This window comes from Meles meles, chromosome 2, assembly GCF_922984935.1.
Source record: "Meles meles chromosome 2, mMelMel3.1 paternal haplotype, whole genome shotgun sequence".
NCBI classification, from domain to species: domain Eukaryota; kingdom Metazoa; phylum Chordata; class Mammalia; order Carnivora; family Mustelidae; genus Meles; species Meles meles.
The window spans coordinates 164,284,969-164,307,392 of NC_060067.1; the positions used below are offsets into that span (position 1 = coordinate 164,284,969).

The 22,424-nt window shown below is 36.9% G+C and overlaps 1 protein-coding gene across 3 annotated transcripts in view; it reads right to left on the bottom strand.

Annotated features, from left to right (window-relative positions):
• The window catches only part of ADAM28 (ADAM metallopeptidase domain 28), a 106,304-nt gene that overhangs the window by 42,259 nt on the left and 41,621 nt on the right, over nt 1–22,424 (bottom strand). For all 3 annotated transcript variants that reach the window (XM_045997478.1, XM_045997479.1, XM_045997477.1), the window contains exons 3-10: nt 21,400–21,476; nt 19,778–19,856; nt 18,027–18,103; nt 16,257–16,446; nt 13,150–13,221; nt 12,143–12,214; nt 7,425–7,594; nt 4,387–4,471 (exon numbers count right to left, since the gene is read on the bottom strand). In XM_045997478.1, coding sequence (XP_045853434.1) covers nt 4,387–4,471; nt 7,425–7,594; nt 12,143–12,214; nt 13,150–13,221; nt 16,257–16,446; nt 18,027–18,103; nt 19,778–19,856; nt 21,400–21,476 — 822 coding nt within the window. The remainder of the gene's footprint in view (nt 1–4,386; nt 4,472–7,424; nt 7,595–12,142; nt 12,215–13,149; nt 13,222–16,256; nt 16,447–18,026; nt 18,104–19,777; nt 19,857–21,399; nt 21,477–22,424) is intronic.

The following is a 22,424-nucleotide window of genomic DNA, read 5'->3' on the forward strand; positions in this document are numbered from 1 at the left end:
AAGCTTTTCCACTAGGTCAGGAACACGGCAGGGATGTCCGTTATCACCACTGCTATTCAAAACATAGTACTAGAAGTCCTAGCCTCAGCAATCAGACAACAAAAAGAAATTAAAGGCATCCAAATCAGCAAAGAAGAAGTCAAACTATCACTCTGCAGATGACATGATACTATATGTGGAAAACCCAAAAGCCTCCACTCCAAAACTGCTAGAACTTGTACAGGAATTCAGTAAAGTGTCAGGATATAAAGTCAATGCACAGAAATCAGTTGCATTTCTTTACACCAGCAACAAGACAGAAGAAAGAGAAATTAAGGAGTCAATCCCATTTATAATTGCACCCAAAACCATAAGATACCTAGGAATAAACCTAACCAAAGAGGCTAAGAATCTTTACTCAGAAAACTACAAAGTACTCATGAAAGAAACTGAGGAAGACACAAAGAAATGGAAAAATGTTCCATGCTCCTGGATTGGAAAAACAAATATTGTGAAAATGCCTATTCTACCTAAAGCAATCTACACATTTAATGCAATCCCTACCAAAATCCCATCCATTTTTTTCAAAGAAATGGAACAAATAATCTTAAAATTTATATGGAACCAGAAAAGACCTCAAATAGCCAAAGGAATATTGAAAAAGAAAGCCAACGTGGGTGGCATCACAATTCCGGACTTCAAGCTCTATTACAAAGCTGTCATCATCAAGACAGCATGGTACTGACACAAAAACAGACACATAGATCAGTGGAACAGAATAGAGAGCCCAGAAATAGACCCTCAACTCTATTTTCAAGTAATCTTTGACAAAGCAGGAAGAAATGTCCAATGGAAAAAAGACAGCCTCTTCAACAACTGGTGCTGGGAAAATTAGACAGCCACATGCAGAAAAATGAAATTGGACCACTTCCTTACACCACACACGAAAATAGACTCCAAATGGATGAAGGACCTCAATGTGAGAAAGGAATCCATCAAAATCCTTGAGGAGAACACAGGCAGCAACCTTTTTGACCTCAGCTGCAGCAACTTCTTCCTAGGAACATCGCCAAAGGCAAGGGAAGCAAGGGCAAAAATGAACTATTGGGATTTCATCAAGATCAAAAGCTTTTGCACAGCAAAGGAAACAGCTAACAAAACCAAAAGACAACTGACAGAATGGAAGAAGATATTCGCAAACGACATATCAGATAAAGGGCTAGTATCTAAAATCTATAAAGAACTTAGCAAACTCAACACCCAAAGAACAAATAATCCAATCAAGAAATGGGCAGAGGGCATGAACAGACATTTCTGCAAAGAAGACATCCAGAGGGCCAACAGACAAATGAAAAAATGCTCCACATCTCTCGGCATCAGGGAAATACAAATCAAAACCACAATGAGATACCACCTCACACCAGTCAGAATGGCTAAAATTAACAAGTCAGGAAATGACAGATGCTGGCGAGGATGCAGAGAAAGGGGAACCCTCCTACACTGCTGGTGGGAATGCAAGTTGGTGCAACCACTCTGGAAAACAGTGTGGAGGTTCCTCAAAAAACTGAAAATAGAGCTACCCTATGACCCAGCAATTGCACTACTGGGTATATATCCTAAAGATACAAATGTGGTGCTCCGAAGGGGCACATGCACCCGAATGTTTATAGCAGCAATGTGCACAATAGCCAAACTATGGAAGGAACCTAGATGTCCATCAACAGATGAATGGATAAAGAAGATGTGGTATATATATACAATGGAATACTATGCAGCCATCAAAAGAAATGAAATCTTGCCATTTACGACGACGTGGATGGAACTATAGCATATTATGCTTAGCAAAATAAGTCAATCAGAGAAAGAGAACTATCATGATCTTCCTGATATGAGGAAGTGGAGTTTGGGGGGTAGGAAAAGAAAAAATGAAAGAAGATGGGATCGGGAGGGAGACAAACCATAAAAGACTCAATCTCAAAAAACAGACTGAGGGTTGCTGGGGGGAGTGGGACGGGAGAGGGTGGTGGGGATATGGACATTGGGGAGTGTATGTGCTATTATGAGTGCTGTGAAATGTGTAAACATGGTGAGTCACAGACCTGCACCCCTGGGGATAAAAATACATTATATGTTTATTAAAAAATTTTAAAAAATTCCTTAATCCCTAAAAATAATAGAAAAGTAAAACCCGAGTTTATATTGTCTACCAGAAACCTTTAAATGTAGAGAAAAATATATGCTAAAAATAAAAGTAAGGAAAAGGTTGTATCAAACAAACTTTAGCCACAAATGTCAGAGTAACTATAATGATATCAGACAAAGTAGGCTTCAGAACAGGAATATTTCAGGAAAAAAGAGGAACATGAAATAATAAATGGATTAATTCTCCAAAAGATATGACAACTCTTTTTGTGTATTTTCTTAACAACAGAGCTTCAAAATACATGAAGTGACAACTTAGAGATTTGAAAGAATAGACAAATCTACAATTATACTTGGATATTAACCATTCTCTCTGCATAAATGATTCAAAAGAACTGAACCACACTGTAAGTTAACTTGACATAATTGATAATTAAAGAACGCTCTATCCAATAACAGCAGAAGACATTCTTTTTCAAGTTCATATGCAGTATTGACCAAGAACAAACCTCAAATAGTTTAAAAATATCGAAATTCTACTAAGTATGTTCCTAGACTATCATGGATTAAATTGTGGCACCCCAACACACACATTCCAATTCATATGTTGAAGCCTTAACCACCAATGTGACTGTCTTTGGAGATAGGATTTCTAAGGAGATAATTAAGGTTAAATGAGACTATACTCCTGGGGCCTTAATCCAACAGGAGTAAAAAGAAAGGGATGGGTGCCAGAAGAAAAGCCACATGAAGACACAGCAAGAAGGTGGCCATCTGCAAGCCAATGGGGAAGACATCAAGAGAAACTAAACCTAACCAACCAACATCTGGATCTTAGATTTTTAGCCTCCAAAACTCTGAGGAAACACATTTGTATTGTTTAAGCCATACACTCTGGGTTGTTTTTTTTTTTTTATGACAGCCTTAGCAAATGGATACACAGATCATAACCATATGAAACTAAAAATACCATTACACTTCTAAATAAAACATGAATCAAAAAGGAGGTCAAAACAGAAATTAGCAAATATTTTTAACTGAATGAAAATGAAAACACGCATATCTAAATATGATGGGTTCGGCGAAAGCAGTGCATGGCAGGAAATTCATGCATTAAATGTTTATATTTGAAAAGAACAAGTCTCAGATGAATGATCTAAAATTCTTCTTTATGTAATAGGAAAAAAAAAGGACAAATTAAATGCAGAGAAAGCAAAAGAAATTCTATAATCAGGACAAGAGCAGAAATCAATGAAACTGAAAGCAGGAAAGCCCAGAGCATCAATAAAGCAAATGCAGTTTTTAGGAATGAATAAAATTAATAAACTCAGTGAGACTGACCATGAGAAAAAGATGTAAATTACTAATATTGTGAACAAGAGAGGACATCACTACAGGTATAAAAATTATACAGAGTTTTAAAAAACAATATTATAAGAATATCATCAACAAATTTATGCCAACTTAAATGAAATGGACACTTTTCTTAAAGGCACAAATTACCAAGTCTCACTCAAGAAAAGATAAATAACCTGTATTAGTAGTAGTCCTGTATCTACAGGACTTCTCTATCTACAGAAGAAATTATACTTGTAGTTAAAAACCTTTCCATAGGGCACCTGGGTGGCTCAGTGAGTTAAGCCGCTGCCTTCAGCTCAGGTCATGATCTCAGGGTCCTGGGATCGAGTCCTGCATCGGGCTCTCTGCTCAGCAAGGAGCCTGCTTCCCTCTCTCTCTCTCTCTCTGCCTGCCTCTCCATCTACTTGTGATCTCTCTCTGTCAAATAAATAAATGAAATCTTTAAAAAAAAAAAAATCCTTTCCATAAGGACAACACCAGACCCATATGGTTTTACTGATGAATTTTACCAAATATTTTAGGAAGGAATGATGCCAATTTTACTAAGACATTCCAGAAAATTGAGGGGTTGGGAATATATCATTTTATGTGGCCAGATATGCCCTAATAACAAAACCTGAAAAACACGTAACAGGAAAATACAACTACAGACTAATATGCCTCATGATTATATAGAATATAGAAATCCTCGAGGTATGTTAGCTTGTTGAATCCAGCAAGATACAAAAAAGATAATGCATTATGACCTTGCTGGGTTTATACTGGATATGCAAGACTGTTTCAACATTTGAAATTCAGTCCATGTTATTTACCATATCAACAACAACAACAAAAACTACATGATCCAGAAAAAAGAGCATTTGTCATACTCGAACTGTAGAACCAACAATTTATCTTCAAACAAACCTGAACGATGCCAACAGAATGATAAGGAGAGCACATTGTAGACATGAAAGCAAGGCCCACGGTTGTTCCAGAAAGTTTTGTTGCTCTGCAAGAAAGAAAAAAAAAATTATGTAACAACCTATGATTCTCAACTATATGTTCTATAGACAATCCAGAACTCTAAATGGTTAACAGAGAAACTCACATTGTGAATAATAACTTAAATATTTCCCTCAGTTTTTGAATTTGCATTAGGTTTTTTTTCCTATATGCAATGGTTGTCATATCACCTAACTACAAGCACCTGGATATAATCATTTTTAATATTATATATATTTTTTTCTCTCATATATTTTTATACCCATTTACTTTTGTTCTCTTGAAGCACTGTTTTAGCTATAGTGGGATTTGGAATTTGGGCCCATTCTGAACATATTTGTATTACTGAAGCATTTATGTTATTGAAATATTTGTTACTGAAAAGGAATTTGAACCACTTGCAATTATTTGCTAGACAATTGGTTTTGTCTTTCATACTTTTATTTTTATTTTTTAGTTTTGTTCATTTTGTTTTTCTTATAATTCATAATGATTCCAAGTGCTGCCTTTGTTATTATCCTGCTATCTGTTCAACATCCTAGCCCTGATTTGTCTTTAATAATTTGTAAAGAATGCATTATTTAAAAAATTCCCTTAGTAGAGGCATTTAAATTAAAAGTTGAACTTATATTTTCCCAGTTATCATCCTCAACAATGGGGACTATTGATTTTGCCATGCAAAATAAGGAAAATTAGGGAACTTTTTCCCACTTTACATTTCCTCTGGAAATTTTTCAGATGTTATTTTGAAATGGTATTTTGCATTGTACATGATATTTTAAAGATTCGTGGCATTTATATCCTCTTTAAAAATTATATTATAAAAATTACTGATACTTAAGTCTGCATTCGTGTGACTTTAATACTCAGTACCAGCTCATTTATAATAAGTAAAATCTTCTCCCATTATGGAGTTAGCTATTTTGGTTCCTGTTTTCAGTGCGTATGTTCTTACCCGGTTATGCCTAGGTATAGACATATACCTTTTGTTAGTTTGTCAGGTAAAGGCTAGGATTTTCAATTTAAGGACTTTCAGTGAAAGGACAGTTATTTCATCCATAACTTTTTAGTGCCTTTATTTTGTTTATTCTAGTCTAGTCAGGAAATCTACTCTTGATATTGGATTGCCACTTAATGCCCTTTTTAATGTCCATCATCCAGTTACCCCATGTCCCACCTACCTCCCATCTAATAACCCCCAATTTGTTCCCTATACATAAGAGCCTCTTATGATATGCCTCCCTCTGTTTTCATCTTATTTTACTTTTTTTTCCTTTCCCCTATGTTCATCTATTTTGTTTCTTAAATTCCACATATGAGTGAAATCATATGGTATTTGTCTTTCTCTGACTGACTTATTGTGCTTAGCATAATACGTTATAGTTCTACCCACATCATTGCAAATGGCAAGATTTCATTCTTTCTGATGGCTGAGTAATATTCCACTGTGTATGTATATCACATCTTCTTTATCCATTCACCTGTTAATGGATATCTGGGCTCTTTCCATATTTTGGCTATTATGGACATTATTGTTATAAACATTCAGGAGCAGGTGCCCCATTGAATCACTATTTTTTATCCTTTGGATAAATACCTAGTAGACACTGTGATTTCTAAGTTTCAATCATGGAAGTCTTGAAGCTTTCTCTTGATCCTCTTAGAATGCTTCTTCTGGGGGAAAATTAGTCCCCTTGCAAGATACCCAGAACCCTGAGACTGCCATGCTGGAGGCAGTCAAAGGTAGCCACATGAAAGCTGTAGAAGCAGAGGTGACCAACCAGGCCCTGTGCTCCAACCATACCAGTCAGGAAACCAAACACTTAAGAACATAAGAAGACTTATTTTAAGTCAGGAAGTTGTAGGCTGATATGTGTAGTAGATAATCAACACAGAATATTAATTAATTCTTATTTCCTTTAACAACTCCTGTTTTCTTAGGAAGTAAAACTTGAATACTTTTAAGTCACTTCTTGCTGCTTCCTTCTATCTGATTCCAGCTGCAAATTATCCAGCAGAATTGTCTCCAATTCTTTTGAGGCATACTCTCAGCAGTCTTGTCTAAATTATAGTCACCAGATTTACTTCCTGTTTTTTTTTTAATTAGTCATTTCAGCAGGATGGCAGAGGTGTGGGATTAGAATATAATATGCAATTTTCTTTCAATCCTAGAAGTTTGTCCTGACTAGTGCTTAAAGCTAATCAGGTCTTTTAAAACATTGAATTGGGGGCACCTGGGTGGCTCAGTGGGTTAAAGCCTCTGCCTTCTGCTCAGGTCATGGTCCCAGATTCCTGGGATCCAGCCCCGCATCGGGCTCTCTGCTCAGCGGGGAGCCTGCTTCCTCCTCTCTCTCTGCCTGCCTTTCTGCCTACTTGTGATCTCTCTCCGTCAAGTAAATAAATAAAATCTTCAAAAAAAAAAACAACAACATTGAATTCAGGGCACCTGGGTGGCTCAGTGGGTTAAAGCCTCTACCTTCGGCTCAGGTCATGATCTCAGGGTCCTGGGATTGAGCCCCACATCAGGCTCTCTGCTCCGCGGGGAGCCTGCTTCCCTTCCTCTCTCTTTCTGCCTGCCTCTCTGACTACTTGTGATCTCTGTCTGTCAAATAAATAAGTAAAATCTTTAAAGAAAATTGAATTGAAATTTCTCTTGCCATTATCTAAACCTGTCTTTCCTTTCTGTATACCTAATCAAAACAGACAAAATTCTAATGAATCATTGCCAAATTGTTAGCTTTTCTTTAAAAATGAAAGAAAAAGAAATACTTGTAACAAAGGTAAGAGCATATTCACCATCAGAGTCAAATGAGTATTTTTAAACTTTTAACTCCCTTTCCCTAAAGAGGAAGCCACTTCCTCTTACCCTCTCTCCTGAGATAGCACTTGCTTTGCCAAGTCTTTGGAAAGTTTCTATGCTAAATACCATTTAACATACAAAGGGGAAAATCTATACATACGTGATTAATTGTGCAATATCATGACGCTTTCTTCTTCGGAGGACATTTCCCCTCCACTTAGAAAAATTTTCCAAGGTGAAGCTTGCATTTGGACTTATCTTTATTTTATCCCCCTCATTCCAGATTTCCATACCGACTAAGGCCACGTGAGTATCGAGCTTTTTATAAAGCTGTACAAAGAGAGTACATGTCAAAGGAATGTGTAATGGTGATATTATCTTCCAATATTTTCAGTGTACTTTAGATTTTTGAACTTATTAACAGCAACACTGTAAACACTTTCTTTCCAAACATACATGTATAATGGAAGTTACCACCTCTTTTATTAAGGCAGACACCCTTAGATATTTCAGGTCTGAAAACTCCTCTCTTTTTTTTCGGAGAAAATGTCCAATAGAAACAAAGTTCTCTTGCTTGCAATCTCAAGAAACAGTATAATTTTCTGTCAGTAGTTTATTACTATGACTTCAACTTAAGTGTATCTACTCAAATGCTTTTCAATGTTCTCAGAGTGATAACATTTCAAAATTAGCAAGGTTGACCCAGTGCTGGTTTGGACACTGATAAAAAAAAAAAGATGTTATATGAAAAAGTCCTTCACCTATGAGTCACAAATAAGTAAGTGGTCCTCTAATTCTTAAACCTAGACTGAACCAAATAATCTATAATGCACATAGGATAATCTTCAGAAATAATGAATTAATCTTATAAGACAATACGTTTACTCTAAAAACAAAAGTTTAAATTGCTACTATAGTTTACAAAACTACACAATGTTGGTCAGATGAACTTTCAGTCATTAGATGAATGAGTTCTGGGGATCTAATATACAGCTTGCTAGTGATAGTTAATAATGTGTCTTAATTATTTTAACATTGGGGAGAATAATTTTCAAATGTTCTCATCACAAAAAAGCAACGGCAACTATGTGATGTGATGGAGGTGTTAGCTAACCTATGGTGGAAATTATTTTGCAAGTAAATATATCAAATCAATACACTGGACCCCTTAAATCCACACAATTTATAGGCCAATTATATCCCAATAAACCACAGTGACAGGTTTTCTCATGGGCCAACTTCCTGCTGAGGAACACAAAGACATGGCTTTAAGTAGTTTGGAAAAGAATAAAAGCACTGAGGAATGCAATTATCATGGAAAGAAAAGTCAGAATCTAACTAGATTAAAACCCTCCCCTTGATGATTCCCTCAACTTCCCTCTTCTCTTCTTGCTTTATTCCACCCACCTGACAAAACTCCAACCCTGGTTAAAACAATTCCTCCCTCGGTCACTCCTCATCATGCCCTGGAACACAGGAGAAAGCACACTGTGCTGACCACTTTCACTTGGAAGCCACGACTACTAACCTCAAGTGGTGTTACCAGTCACAGCAAACCTGCTGCATTTCCAAGATTCACTTACTCCCAGAGGCTTCTGCACATTTTTTTCATGCTCACTTTTCTCTTTTAGAACTTGTGACACTTTCTAGTAAAACCTCACTTCAAGTAGATGCCCCTGCTTCCAAATTCACTCAGAGTATAGAGGCAACCAGAAGAGAACATCCACAAGCTCCCACCACTACCTGCCTACTGGCCTGCTTCGACAACCTATACCTCCCCTTCTTTACTACAGGAATGAACGCGGTGAGCCCAAGGCCACATTTTCCACTCATGCACTAGATCTCAATCTATTCCCAGGTCAAGGAGATTATTCCAGCAATTCCTCCATCTTCCTTGCAGTTCTATGCTTAACCTTCCACAGAATTATTCCCATCTGCGTGGGAATGACCAGATGAGATGACCCATCATGGTGGGGGGACAAATTTTATGACCCCCATCCCTATCACTTATTCCCCATTTCTCTGATCCCACTTATAGCAAAAGTTCTGAAGGGAATTTTCTGTATGTGCTGTCTCTAATTCTACTTCTTATTCTCAGTGGACTCACTCTAATCATGCTTGTACTCTTACAGTCTTAGAGAAACTTGCATCATCCAGGTGAACAATAACTTCTACCTTGTTCAATTCCATAGCCAATCCTCAGTCCTCAGATGCACATAACATCATTGATCATATTTTCCTTTGATAGTTTTTTGTTTCAAGTAGCTTCCAGAGCAACACTGTCCCCTGGTTCTCCTCAAAGCTCACTGTCTACTCCTTAATGTTCTCTGTCAGTTTCTCCTACCTCTGATATTTCCTCAAAGAAGCACTTCCAGGACCTATTCTCAGTCTCTTTCCTACTTATTTAGATCTACTCCTTTGGTTATCTTATACCAGGATTGGAAAGCTTCTTCCGTAAAGGTCCACAGAAAATGCTTCAGACTTTGAGTCTATGTTGTCTCTGTCCTAACTACTCACCACCACTGGCACTGTAACTGGAAAACAGCCATAGACAATGTATAAACAAATGGGTGTGGCTATGTTTCATTAAAACTGCTTTTCAAAAGGCAGCAAGCCAGATCTGGCCCACAAGCCACACTTTGCTGATCCATGTCGAATGCCATCTGTATGTGTTAAACACTTACAGATTTGTATCTCCATCCAGACCTTGCCCCTGAACTCCAAACAATCTTGTATACCTAGCATTTTCACCTGGAAATCTTTTTATTTATTTATTTATTTTGCATCCATGAATCTTCTCTTCTATCTTTAATGATCTAAAATTTTACAATGTTATAACCCGACACACGTTACTAGGTGCTGGACATGAAGAGGGCATTGTCAATATGGATATATCTACCCCTCATCTTAGGGAAACTTCCTAGTATTGTTACTCTGGTTTTTGAAATGTAAAGTCTCTAATATTTTCATTTCTTAAATATAAAAATGTAACGTGAAACATGTACACATTTAAAAAATTACTTAGTCATAGAACACTTTTAATAAAAATCAGCAAGACACTGCCATCGCCACCCCCACTAAGAAAAAATAATATTTTCATTGAGATATAATTGACATATAACATTATATTAGTTTTAAGTATACAACATAATGAAATATTTACACAAAAAGAAATCTTAAAGCGAATGTGTTCAAAATGGAAATCCTCATCTTCCCTCTGAGTCACTATCCCCCACCATGTTACCCATTCTTAATGTTGATCAGGTCCAAATCCTTGACGTCACTTGACTCTTCTCCTTTCCTTATACTTTTCATCTCTCATCTACCTCACCTACCCTGATGACTCAATCCAGAGATCAGCTATTCTCAGTAGATCCACTTCCACTGCTTTTTCTCAAGCCACCATCATCTCCTGCCCTGAATTAGGGAATAAATCCCCTATCTGCTCTTACTTCTGCCAGTGGCTTTCCTTCAGTTTATTTCCAACACAACAGCCAAGATAATCTTTTAAGAATACACATCCGAACATGTTATACCTCAGCTCAGGCTCTCCAATGTCGTCCTTGCCTGTGAAGAATAATAAAGTCCTTACACAGTCCTACCAGGACTACATGTTCTGGCCACTACTACCTGTCTGATGTCATCAACTCCCATCCTCCCATTCTTACTACATGCCAGCCACAATGGCCATCCTCAAATATGACAATCGGGGTTCTATCCTTAGAACCTCGCTCTGCATTGCACACCCTCTCTTAGAGTCAGACTCTTATCTACATTCCTTTACCTATTCAGATGTCAGCTTGGACACCTTGGACTTGAGCTTTCCTATTTAACATACCACCCAAGACGAACCTCTCTCTCTTTTTTTAATACCACTTTATTTTTTTTAACACTTATAATCTCCATCCTACATACTCTTTATTTGGTGTGTTTATGTTCATCTTGAACAAGAATGCAAACTCCTTGAAGGGACATTTGTCAGTTTTGTCTCTCACTCTATTTCCGTCACCTAGAAAAGTTCCTGTCACAGAGGTGTTCAATAAATATTGCCAGTTCTTGGGGTTCTTTAAGAAGAGTCAGAATGATCTTTGTGGTGAGAAGACAAGATACAGATGATGCTGGTCATTGAATCCACCTTCATTTTCTCTCTATCCTTAGAGAACTTGCAGGCTACCATAAAGTGACTCACCCATATAAGTAGGCAGACTAACTGTACATTCAACCAACAAGGCGCTAACAATTAAGGTTTAAACAGAAGAGATACAGAAATCATTTTTAAAAGATTTTGTTAATTAGATGACAAAATCATGTTTACAGACCAAAATCAACATCTTTCCAATTGAAATGGACTTTGAAATCCAACAAATCCAAGTTCAAATCTTATCTCTACCATTTCCTAACTTTGTGATTTTAGGCAAGTTATTTTGCTTCCCAGAATCTAATTCTTTAGTTATAAATTAGGTTTAGAAATATCTCAGAGTTGTTTTGAAGATTCAGTGAGATGATGTACTGAAAGATACTACTGTGCCAGAGTTTGGTTGATTTTGTTTGTTTTCCCATGTTCTCCCACAGATTGGTTTTCTGTTGGGAATTGCTGGTCTGTGATGTCTCCCCAGGCTTTAAAAAAACAAAAAAGCAATTCAAACGAAACCACCTCTTTCTTATATCTTCATCAACCTGAGAATAGTGTGGCAGGTAAGAGAGAAACATCTCTATAGTGTAATATTAATATTTAATTAAATAGCAAAATTTCAAGAGACAATCAGCAGTATTAATCTTGGGAATATTGACTTTCTTTCCCTGCTTCACAAGCATTCATAGATACACCCAATGACACCGCCTCACAAATTGTTAAATTCCACTTGAAGTATACCATACCATGTTGACATAATTGGCCATTTCAAACACTCTCTTTCTTATTTCCTCTGGATCTTGATTGTACTTTTTAAACTGAAAAAAAAAAAAAACACACACACACACACAAACAAAAAAGCCAGCTATGACAAAATATGGGCACTGTCAGAAATGAATATAATTGGAAGGTAAAAAAAAAAAAGGCAACTTCAGTTTATTTTACGTCTCAGTGGTTATAGTTAACAATCAGTTATGAAAGTTAACAGTTAAATGATGGAAGCAAAATGCTTCCTTTGGCTAAATTAAAGTACTTTCAGAGTAGAGATGATGTTTTACCCCTGAAGTAGTAGCTCAGTAAAGCTCTAAGGAATTATTCCAAATATATTTCCATTTAAATACCATGGTTTCATGAGCTGTGCAGAATTGGTGCAAGCAATAGCTTATTCATATATATATACACGAATGACAAATGATAAGTGCATGTAGTATAATGAGAGACCAAGCTTTAGGGCCTGGACAAATTAACTTACTCATATTATCATAAAGCAAAGCTTTCCCTTTTGAGATCATACATGTGAACCTTAGGTTTCCAATATTTGAAAATGCATTCTTTTAAAATAATATAAACAATGAATATTATACCCCAAAAATACTTTTTTAGAAGATTCCGTTTATCAGTCTTATACATTTACCATTTCCTGATGAGGATAAATTCTAACTTACCAGTGATTTAACTGCTTAATAAAAAACAAAATGAAAAAGGAATTTAACTGGAAACTAAGTTTGGAGATAATCATGGAGGATAAAATGCAAAAAATTCACTTTATGCATATCATATCAGGTATACATTTCTGAGAAGGAAAAATCCTATCAGTCTAACTATATGTCAAATTTCCTAGGATCAGAACAATTCATAAAAAAGAATAGCTCATATTCATGATTTTTCAAAACTGATCCATATATTTAATATTTCCCATAATAAATACATGTAGAAGGGGATTTTGAAAGACACATTTATCTATTAAAATTACCTCACTATTATCCAGGACCAAATAATATTCTACGTATTTCTTATGTTCCAGACCCTTCTGGTCTTTTGATTTCTGTAATAAATATAAAAAAGAAAATTATTAAAACAGCATCATTCTCCTTGAGAGTCATTCTTTTATTTGAAAAGTGTAATTTTAGAAAAGATTGGTTGATATCTGGCAATAAAGGAAAACAACATTACCATTTTAACTCTTAACAAGCAGAATTAGCTATAGACAAGGCTCAGTATATCAGAGCTAGAAGGGACATGAGCAATATTCTAGTCTGACTGTTTCATTATGGCAGAACTTAAATGATTGCACACCTAACTAATAGGTGTGCTGGAACTAAAACTAAAAGATTTCGGATTTTTTGAACAATGGGTTTTCTCCACTATGCTGCCCTGAAATAGAAAAACTCTGACTTTAGCAACCTCTTAGTGTTTTCTGGTTGTTGTTGTTGTTGTTGTTGTTATTGTGCTGGTAGTGGTGGTGCTGGGTTTAAGCAGCCTTTATCTCTCTCCTAGTGAGCACCCCTTCCTTAGCAATGGTGCAATGCCCAGAGCCATCATGGCACCCAGTCTGCTCTTTTCTCCTCAAGCAGAGCTGGATCTCTTTCCCACATTCCAAGCTTCCCTATTTTCTGTTCCCTTTTCTCCACAAAACAAAACAAGACAACAACAACAACAACAAGAAAAGATACATTTCATAGTGGATTGTTCCATTGAAAAGTAGCAGATACATTATTCATACTAAATAATAAACTATCAAAGTTTATTACGTTGCATTTCTAGAAGTGCTTTTTTTTTAAATTTTATTTACTTATTTGCAAGACAGAGAAAGGGAGCACCAGTGGTGTGAGGGGTAGAGGGAGAGGAAGAGAAAGAATCTCAAGCTGACTCCGTGCTGAGCATGGAGCCCAACTCAGGGCTCAGTCCCATGACCTTGAGAAACCAAGTCTGATGCTTACCAGACTGAGCCACCCAGACACTCAGAAGTGGTTGTCTTTTTTTTTTTTTTTAAGATTTTATTTATTTATTTGACAGACAGAGATCACAGGCAGAGAGGCAGGCACAGAGAGAGGGGGAGAAGCAGACTCCCTGCTGAGCAGAGAGCCTGATGCGGGGCTCGATCCCAGGAATCTGAGACCATGACCTGAGCCAAAGGCAGAGGCTTAACCCACTGAGCCACCCAGGCACCCCAGAAGTGGTTGTCTTTTAACATATAAATAAGCTCCATTAGCAAGAACACATTACTGAAAGTAGACTTTAGGTGTAGTCCACTAGCTAAACACTTCCCTCCCAGCCTCCATCGGAGCAGCGTATTCATTAGCACTTACTGGACAACAGGGGTGCTAGGAATAAGGCAGTGAAACAGACTTGGTCCATGGGCTTAAGGAGCTCCCACTAGGCAAACAGGCATAAGTAAATCAGGTGGTGATTAGTGCTGTGAAGAGGAGTAAATAGAGTCACGTGATACTGAGTGCCGATGTAGTTATATCAGAATAGGTGGTCAGGGAAAACTATACGGGGTTGGTCATGCAGCAGACATATTAATGAGAATGAGAAATCAGGCAAGGGAAGATAAATTGGAAGATAACTCCAGCAGAGAAAAGAAATGAACAAAAAGATTGTGAAGTGAATTGATATTGACATGTTTAGAACACAGAAAAATTGTGTTTGTCAGAACATAATGGGGGAAGTTGTCAGTAGGAAGGGAGTTGAAGGAAAGGAGATTACAGAGGGAAGTGGGGCCCTAAACTTATAGAGATTTGCAATTCACTGTCATCCCTCCTCTCTTTGACCTCCATATATTAGAGGCCCTCATAAAATCTCAACCCTGGGTCCCATTCTTTATCTACACATTCTTCCTCAGTAATCTCATCCTGTGTTATGCCTTCTTTAAATAGGAACTCTGCACTAATTACTATCAAATGCATATCTCCAGCCTTGGCCTCTCCTCTAAAGACCAGACTGTTCCAATTAACCACGTATTTCATGCACCCATTCAAATGTCTAATACCATAAATCTAATGTGGTCAAAATAAAACTACTGATTCCCAAACCTCAAATAAAACCAGCTTCTCCCTCATTCTCCCCAGCTCAGTTAACAGCACTACCATTCATCATTTGCTCAGGCCCAAATCTAGAAATTATCCTTGATTATTTTACCCTTCATCTCTAGGAGTGAGTTCTTTTTTTTTTTTTTTTTTTTTAGATTTTATTTATTTATTTGACAGACAGAGATCACAAGTAGGCAGAGAGGTAGGCAGAGAGAGAGAGAGAAGTAGGCTCCCCAATGAGCAAAGAGACTGGTATGGGACTCAATCCTAGAACCCTGAGAGCATGACCTGAGCTGAAGGCAGAGGCTTTAACCTACTGAGCCACCCAGGTGCCCCTAGGAGTGAGTTCTTAGTGGGCTCCTGGTATCATATCACTGGTGGAATTTAAATCCACAGCAAACTGAACCCAAAAGAGATTTTCTTTTGTTAAGACAAATTCTGCCCAGTGCTTGTGGATGCTGAAAACATTTAGAAGAGATGACTTATATAAAGCATCCTATGAAGAAAATGAAAGCAATTATGGCAATGACTCCCTATGGTTTCAAACAAGCCATATTCATTTTTTTTCTGTGACTGGAAGCTGAACTCATATATCTAAGAATATCCTCAGTTCCTCTGCACATATCCCACCTTTATTTTTGCTCACTGTTACATCCCAAGCACCTATGGAAGTACTTCAAGAAAGAAAACTATTGAACGGGTTCATTCATAAAGACAGCAGGATATTTTATGTGAAAGTAATAATACTTCATATTTTTGTTGCATGTTGTGGAATTGTCAAAGTTGCCTGTTCCCAGAGGGCAAGCATTATATTTTTATTTCTTTTTAACCTTGGCACATTGTTGTTAATAAAAGTTAATCCACAAATACTTATTAAATAAATCATCAATGTACCACAAGGTTTTAGTATCTCTAAGCCTACTATAGCACTAGTAATTCAACCAAGACTATAAAGTTTCTGTTAATTGTAACTACTAAGACTCGAACCCAGGACAGCCAGGACAGGACACATGAAAGCACTGCAAATAAAATATGAAAGTATGCATACCACCAGACTGGTGGCAGGTAGAACCATACTCTTCCGAGATCCGCGTGCCAGTAGTACGTCATCGGTCCCACAGGTGCTGTTAGTCTTTTCATCTGGATCATACCTGAAGAGTGCATGTTCCTGTCCATCCTGATTTGTAGGGCTTAAAGGTTCAATGAAGTATTTTTGATCTCCCTGACTGAAGTAACCCCTGAAAAACATGAGAATCCTGGCTTCTTAAAAAATATTCCTGCTTTTGGGTGCTATAGACTTACAGACTTCAAAAAATTTCCAATACCAAATAATTTCAAGTTCATAGCAGTAGAATATAGTGTAACTTTGCAGCTAAAGATACACTTAGAGATGATCTAAACTTAGTTTTTCTATGAGAAATCAGATTTCTTGGGGAGAATTGACTACTATAATGTTACATAGCTAACATGTCAGTGCTGACACTAGAATGGAAATTTCCTCATTCTCACCCACTGTTCTTTCAATCTAATACCTCATCTGCTCTAAAGGTGCACTGAAAATGAAGACCTTGGGGTCTTATAAATAAGACTTAAGATTCTGGGTCTATAACTTAGATGTGATACCATGGGAAAAATACATAAACTCACACTGCCTTAGTTTCTCGAGACCTCTATAACATGAGAATAATACCTACCTAATAGAATGATTATAAAGATTGAAGGACATAATATGTAAAGCACATGGTCAACAAATATTACCAGCTTCTTCTCAGTTATCTCTGCTGAAACTCCAAATTAAGATACATTTAACCAACAGTTAGGGAGCACCCATTATTCATTAGTCCTTGGATTAGGGCAGATAATCGGAGAAAAAAGTCATGGTTTCTCCTTTTATGGAGCTTATAGTAAAATGAGGAAGATGGATGTGGATCAAATGTCACATTTGACCCCAAAACAATATAATTATATGACATATACAAAATATTCATAATTATAGATAACTGCTAGGATAAAAAAAGCATAAAGGTATATAATCAGAGACTGGTTAAGTGTATACAGAACTAGAAGACAAGGATGCATATGAGATCCTTTATGGTCTTCATAAAGGATCATGGTAGTTTGGACTAGGAAGTGGCAGTAGAGAAAGAATAGAGTGAATAATCCCAGTGCATATTTAGCACATCTAATCAGTAGGGCTTGAAAATGGATCAAAAATGGGTAGCTGTGAGGCAAGATATCATCAAGGAATCTAGGTTTCTGAATTGGGCATGTGGTTAGTTGATTATATCATTCACTGAAATAATGAACACTGGAAAGACACGAAATTTGGGAGAAAAACATTATTGATGTGGGGTTTATTAAGATTGAGATTTCATTAATCTATCCAGATATGGAAGAGATATGGATATATGGAAGACAAAATTAGATAGTCAAGTCTGGGCATCAGAAGAAATATATCACTGTAGACAGATGCCTGGGGAGTTATTAATATACAGAAGAAAAGCTGGGCATGGATAGGACAAGCCCAAGAGAGAGTTTAAAGAGGAAAGTTGTAGAAGAGCACCCATTCCTTTAGGAGTTGGACTAAAAAATCTGTATTTTGAAAATAAGCAGACAAACAAAGAAACACACCTCTACAAGCAATTCCAATGTGTGAATTTACAAACCACTATCAAGAGAAGCTCTGTTTCCTTCAAATTTCAAAATCTTTGAACCCTTAGGATTTATATTCAACTACAGGATAATTCATTCTATTTGAGATTCCTCGGGTTTATTAAAAACACACACAGGTATACACAAACCATTTATGAAGCCTTACCTTAGACCCCTACATGTGCTGATGCTAGCATCTGAAAATTTGTCATTAATGATGTGTCCTTGGTAATAACAGTCATCCTAAAGAAAAGAAAAAGGGAGATTTGTAAGGGAAAGTACATGTTTCTTATAGACACTGCTAAATTTGAATTTGAAAGCTTGAAACACGATCTATGTTTTCAAATAATTTTATGCTGAACAACAGTCAACTTAGAGGTGTAAAAAAATTGGTTAAGAAGCTTTTTATGATTAAAATCTTTAATATTTGGTCAATTAATCCAATGCTTAAAGAATATTTACTAAATAAATATTGGTATTGCAGAAAAAGGATGGGTGAATGCAGTCTGGAAGAAACAAACTTGTAGATAGAAGTTTAAAATATGAGCCTCCAAAATATCATTCATTCGTTCTTTCCCTTGGCTGATTACTCATCATTTTCTTTCTTTCTTTCTTTCTCTTTCTTTCTTTCTTTCTTTCTTTCTTTCTTTCTTTCTTTTCATTATCTTCATGGAAGTCATCCCTTTCTTTCTTTTCTTTAGCCACTGTATAGTTAGCCGCCATATAGAGCATCATTAGTTTTTGGTGTAGTGTTCAACGATTCATTAGTTGTTTATAACATCCAGTGCTCATCACATGTGCCCTCCTTAATACCCACCACCCAGTTACCCCATCTCTCCAACCCCCCCTTCTGTAACCCTCAGTTTGGTTCCTGGAGTCCAGAGTCTCTCATGGTTTTTCTCCCTCTGTGATTCCTTCCCATTCAGTGTTCCCTCCCTTCCCCTGTGGTTCTCCCCACTATTCCTTATGTTGCACATATGAGTAAAATTATATGATATGAGTGGATAAAGAAGATGTGGTTCATATATACAATGGAGTATTACTCAGCCATCAGAAGGGATGAATACCCACCATTTGCATCAATATGAATGGAGGTGGAGGAGATGATGCTAAGTGAAATTAGTCGAGTAGAGAAAGACAATTATATGATTTCACTCATCTGTGGATCATTATTTTGTTCTAACACCTACAAGCTCTTTCAAATGAATGAGTTATCAGTATTATGTTTTTATGCCTTAATTTATTCAAAGAGTTTCAGTAGACTAAGTTAGTGTGACCTCCCCTTCTCCATCTGGAGAAAAATGTCCAGTCCCAGCACTTTTCCATCTGGATGTACTTTAATCAAGCACACCTTTCCACTTTGAGACAGATGAGGTATTGACATAAATATCTGTGCCATCACTATGAAGAGAATGTCTGAAGGCCTGCCAGTAAAAAAAAATGGAGCTCAGAAAAGATGGCAATGATAAAATACCATCACATGACTTCACACAGCCATCTTTCTGAACAAGAGTCAAGAGTAAAAAATATTTAAGGAAAACAGAATTCTATAATTCTGTCATTGAGGAAATAGTCTTGAGTTGGAGACACTATATAATCTAGAGAGTGTTGACTAAGAACACTAGATGTATTCAATTCTTCACTCTTCTAATGAAAATGAGAAGCTCCTGCCAACTCTCTCCTAGGTAGCCCCTGAAGGGAAGCCCACATAACCAAGGGGTTACCATGGTTGTCAAGGAATGACTTTGTTCTTGTCAAATGTACAAATATTAGGGGTGTATTAAGAAATTACCACTTCTGGAAAAAGAACCAATGTTGTCGATGCTGTTTCATTTTCACTATTTGTCTGGCAATGGCACTGCCGTTGGGTGTACCGGTCACACCCCAAAGGACAGTGATTCTAGGATACTCTTTTACCATTATTTGTGGGCTTGTGGTGACCTCCTCTCCAGTGGAATTATAATGTGTTTCCATGTAACCTGGTGCAAGGAGATCTCTGGAGGAAAAAAAAGAAAAAAATTCATGGTTACTCATGCTAATTGAAAAGTGCATTGGTTAAAGTGAAAGCTTCCACTGGTAGTCTAGGAAAGCTTTTAACTCCTGAGCTCCTTCTCTTATACTCTCAAGAGGAGTCCAAGCATGAAGAGGATGCTTACAATGCAAAGACTGAAGGAGCTGAGTCTTTGGCATTCCTGAGTAGGGTGGACATTCCTAAGTAGTGAGGAACAGTGTCTGCTTTCTCATCAGACTTTGATACTTCTCTGAGGGGAAACTTGAGGAAGAAATGGAACTGAGAAGGGTAAAGTTGATTTAAAAAAAATGACTGAAAAGAACAGGGTTCCTCATCAGTTTGCGATAACTACATTTTCACCCAGTCCTTTTCAGTTCCCAGGGACTGCTACCAACTGTAGCAGTGGCAAGGTTAGTGGTCATTGACTTGCATTTGGTAGGTAGGGCCCTTCTGGCATTTTCATTGAGCTTCTCAGAATTCTTTCAATGACCCGTCAGCACATAGGAGTCTGGATATACCTTTTAAAGAGGCAGGGCAAGGAGACGAGGAAGTAACTAGTGTATGTTAAATGCTATCTCTGTACCAGCCACTGAGTTAGACACCTTACATGGATCATTTGTTTAATCATTTCTGCAGTCTGATAAGGTAAATATGACTTGCTTCATTTTTCGAGGCCCTCCAGTTCAAGGGGCAAAAGATCATATCTAAGTCTGCCTAAAGTCCATACCTGTACTATTTCCATTCTACCACACCATTTCCAAAGTCCAGGCAGTTGTGATTTTTGCAAATGACAGTAGTTTATTTGAGGGAAAAAAAAATCTTGCTGTACTATATAGAATGGTTTAGGGATTGAAAGAGCTTGAAAGCCCAGAATTAGGGGAGAAAACTACTTTTGAAGTCGTCGAGATATAGGATCATCAAGATCTGAGTCAGAATCGAGGCAGTGAAACTTGAAAGAAATGTTGAATGTAACTGACTTGAATGCAGAGAATGAAAGAACAAGAGGACAATATAATGCATGAGAAAGTGGGTGGGTTAGTGTGTAGCTAGATGGAAGGAGCACTGGTGTGGGCATCAGGAGAGCCCAGTCTGGTTTTACCACTGACTTGTTCTTTCGTCCTTGAATTTATTTAATTATACATGTCTTTTTTGTTTTTCCTAACGGAAATAGTTGCAAATTGTTTTAAACCCTAATATTTAAGTATTAGAATAATAAACTACAATAATGTAGGGGAAGATTTAAAAATCTATCTGCTTTTTCACAGAATTTGATACAATTGTATCTCATGCATTGTACTTTATTACTAGAAGGATCCAAACACTAGTAAACTCTTATTTTACTCAATGTGTTTCCACTACTTTGGTAGAAACAAATATTCACCAGCCCTCCACCCCCAGGCCAGGTGAGAGAAAAAAACTTATTAGCAGAGGTTTTCGAGAGCCTTAAGCAGAAAAAGCCTCAATTAGCACATTTTCCACATACTAACTTGCTGTTGGTAAGGATAATATCAGAAATAAAAACACTTACTTGTTTTTTTTCAAGTAAAGCACTGCAATTTTCCCATTAACTGTAATTTTATACTTCAATTCCGTTTCAAATTTTTCCTGCAAAATTGAACAAACATTTACTGGTGATTATAAACACACACAAATATTCATTTGGCTGTGTTCATCTTTTTAATCATTGGCAAACAATGCCTACTTTCTTTTCTTTTTTAAATTTTTAAAATTTTTTATAAACATATAATGTATTATTAGCCCCGGTGGTACAGGTCTGTGAATCGCCAGGTTTACACACTTCACAGCACTCACCATAGCACATACCCTCCCCAAGGTCCATAACCTCACCACCCTCTCCCTATCCCCCTACCCCTGGCAACCCTCTGTTTTGTGACATTAAGAGTCTCTTATGGTTTGTCTCCCTCCTGATCCCATCTTGTTTCATTTGTTCTTTTCCTACACCCCTAACCCCCCATGTTGCATCTCCACGTCCTCATATCAGGGATATCATATGATAGTTGTCTTTCTCCAGTTGACTTATTTTGCTAAGCATAATACCCTCTAGTTCCATCCATGTCATCACAAATGGCAAGATTTCATTTCTTTTGATGGCTGCATAGTATTCCATTATATATATATACCACATCTTCTTTATCCATTCATCTGTTTTTTTAAGGATAGTCTATATAGTTTATATAGCAAATGTCTGCTTCTAGCCTCTTTTAACAAATCAAACAACTCTACCAGCATAATAGACAAATTATCTGAGACCTTTCTATCCATCCATCCAACCATTCATCCACCCATCTATTTTATAAATATTACTTGAGTGTTAGTTATATGCACGACTCTACTCAGTTCTGGAAATTCAACTCTAAGCAAGAAAAATTGACCCCTACTGTCAGGAAGCTTATAATCCTGTGAAAAGATAGACAATAAAAGTGATTTATGTTGTATGATAAGGGACATAAATATGAGTGCAATGTAAGCTATCTAACATCTTAAGGTCTGGAAAGGCTTTCTTGAGGAAGTACCATGCAAGCTGATTAATTA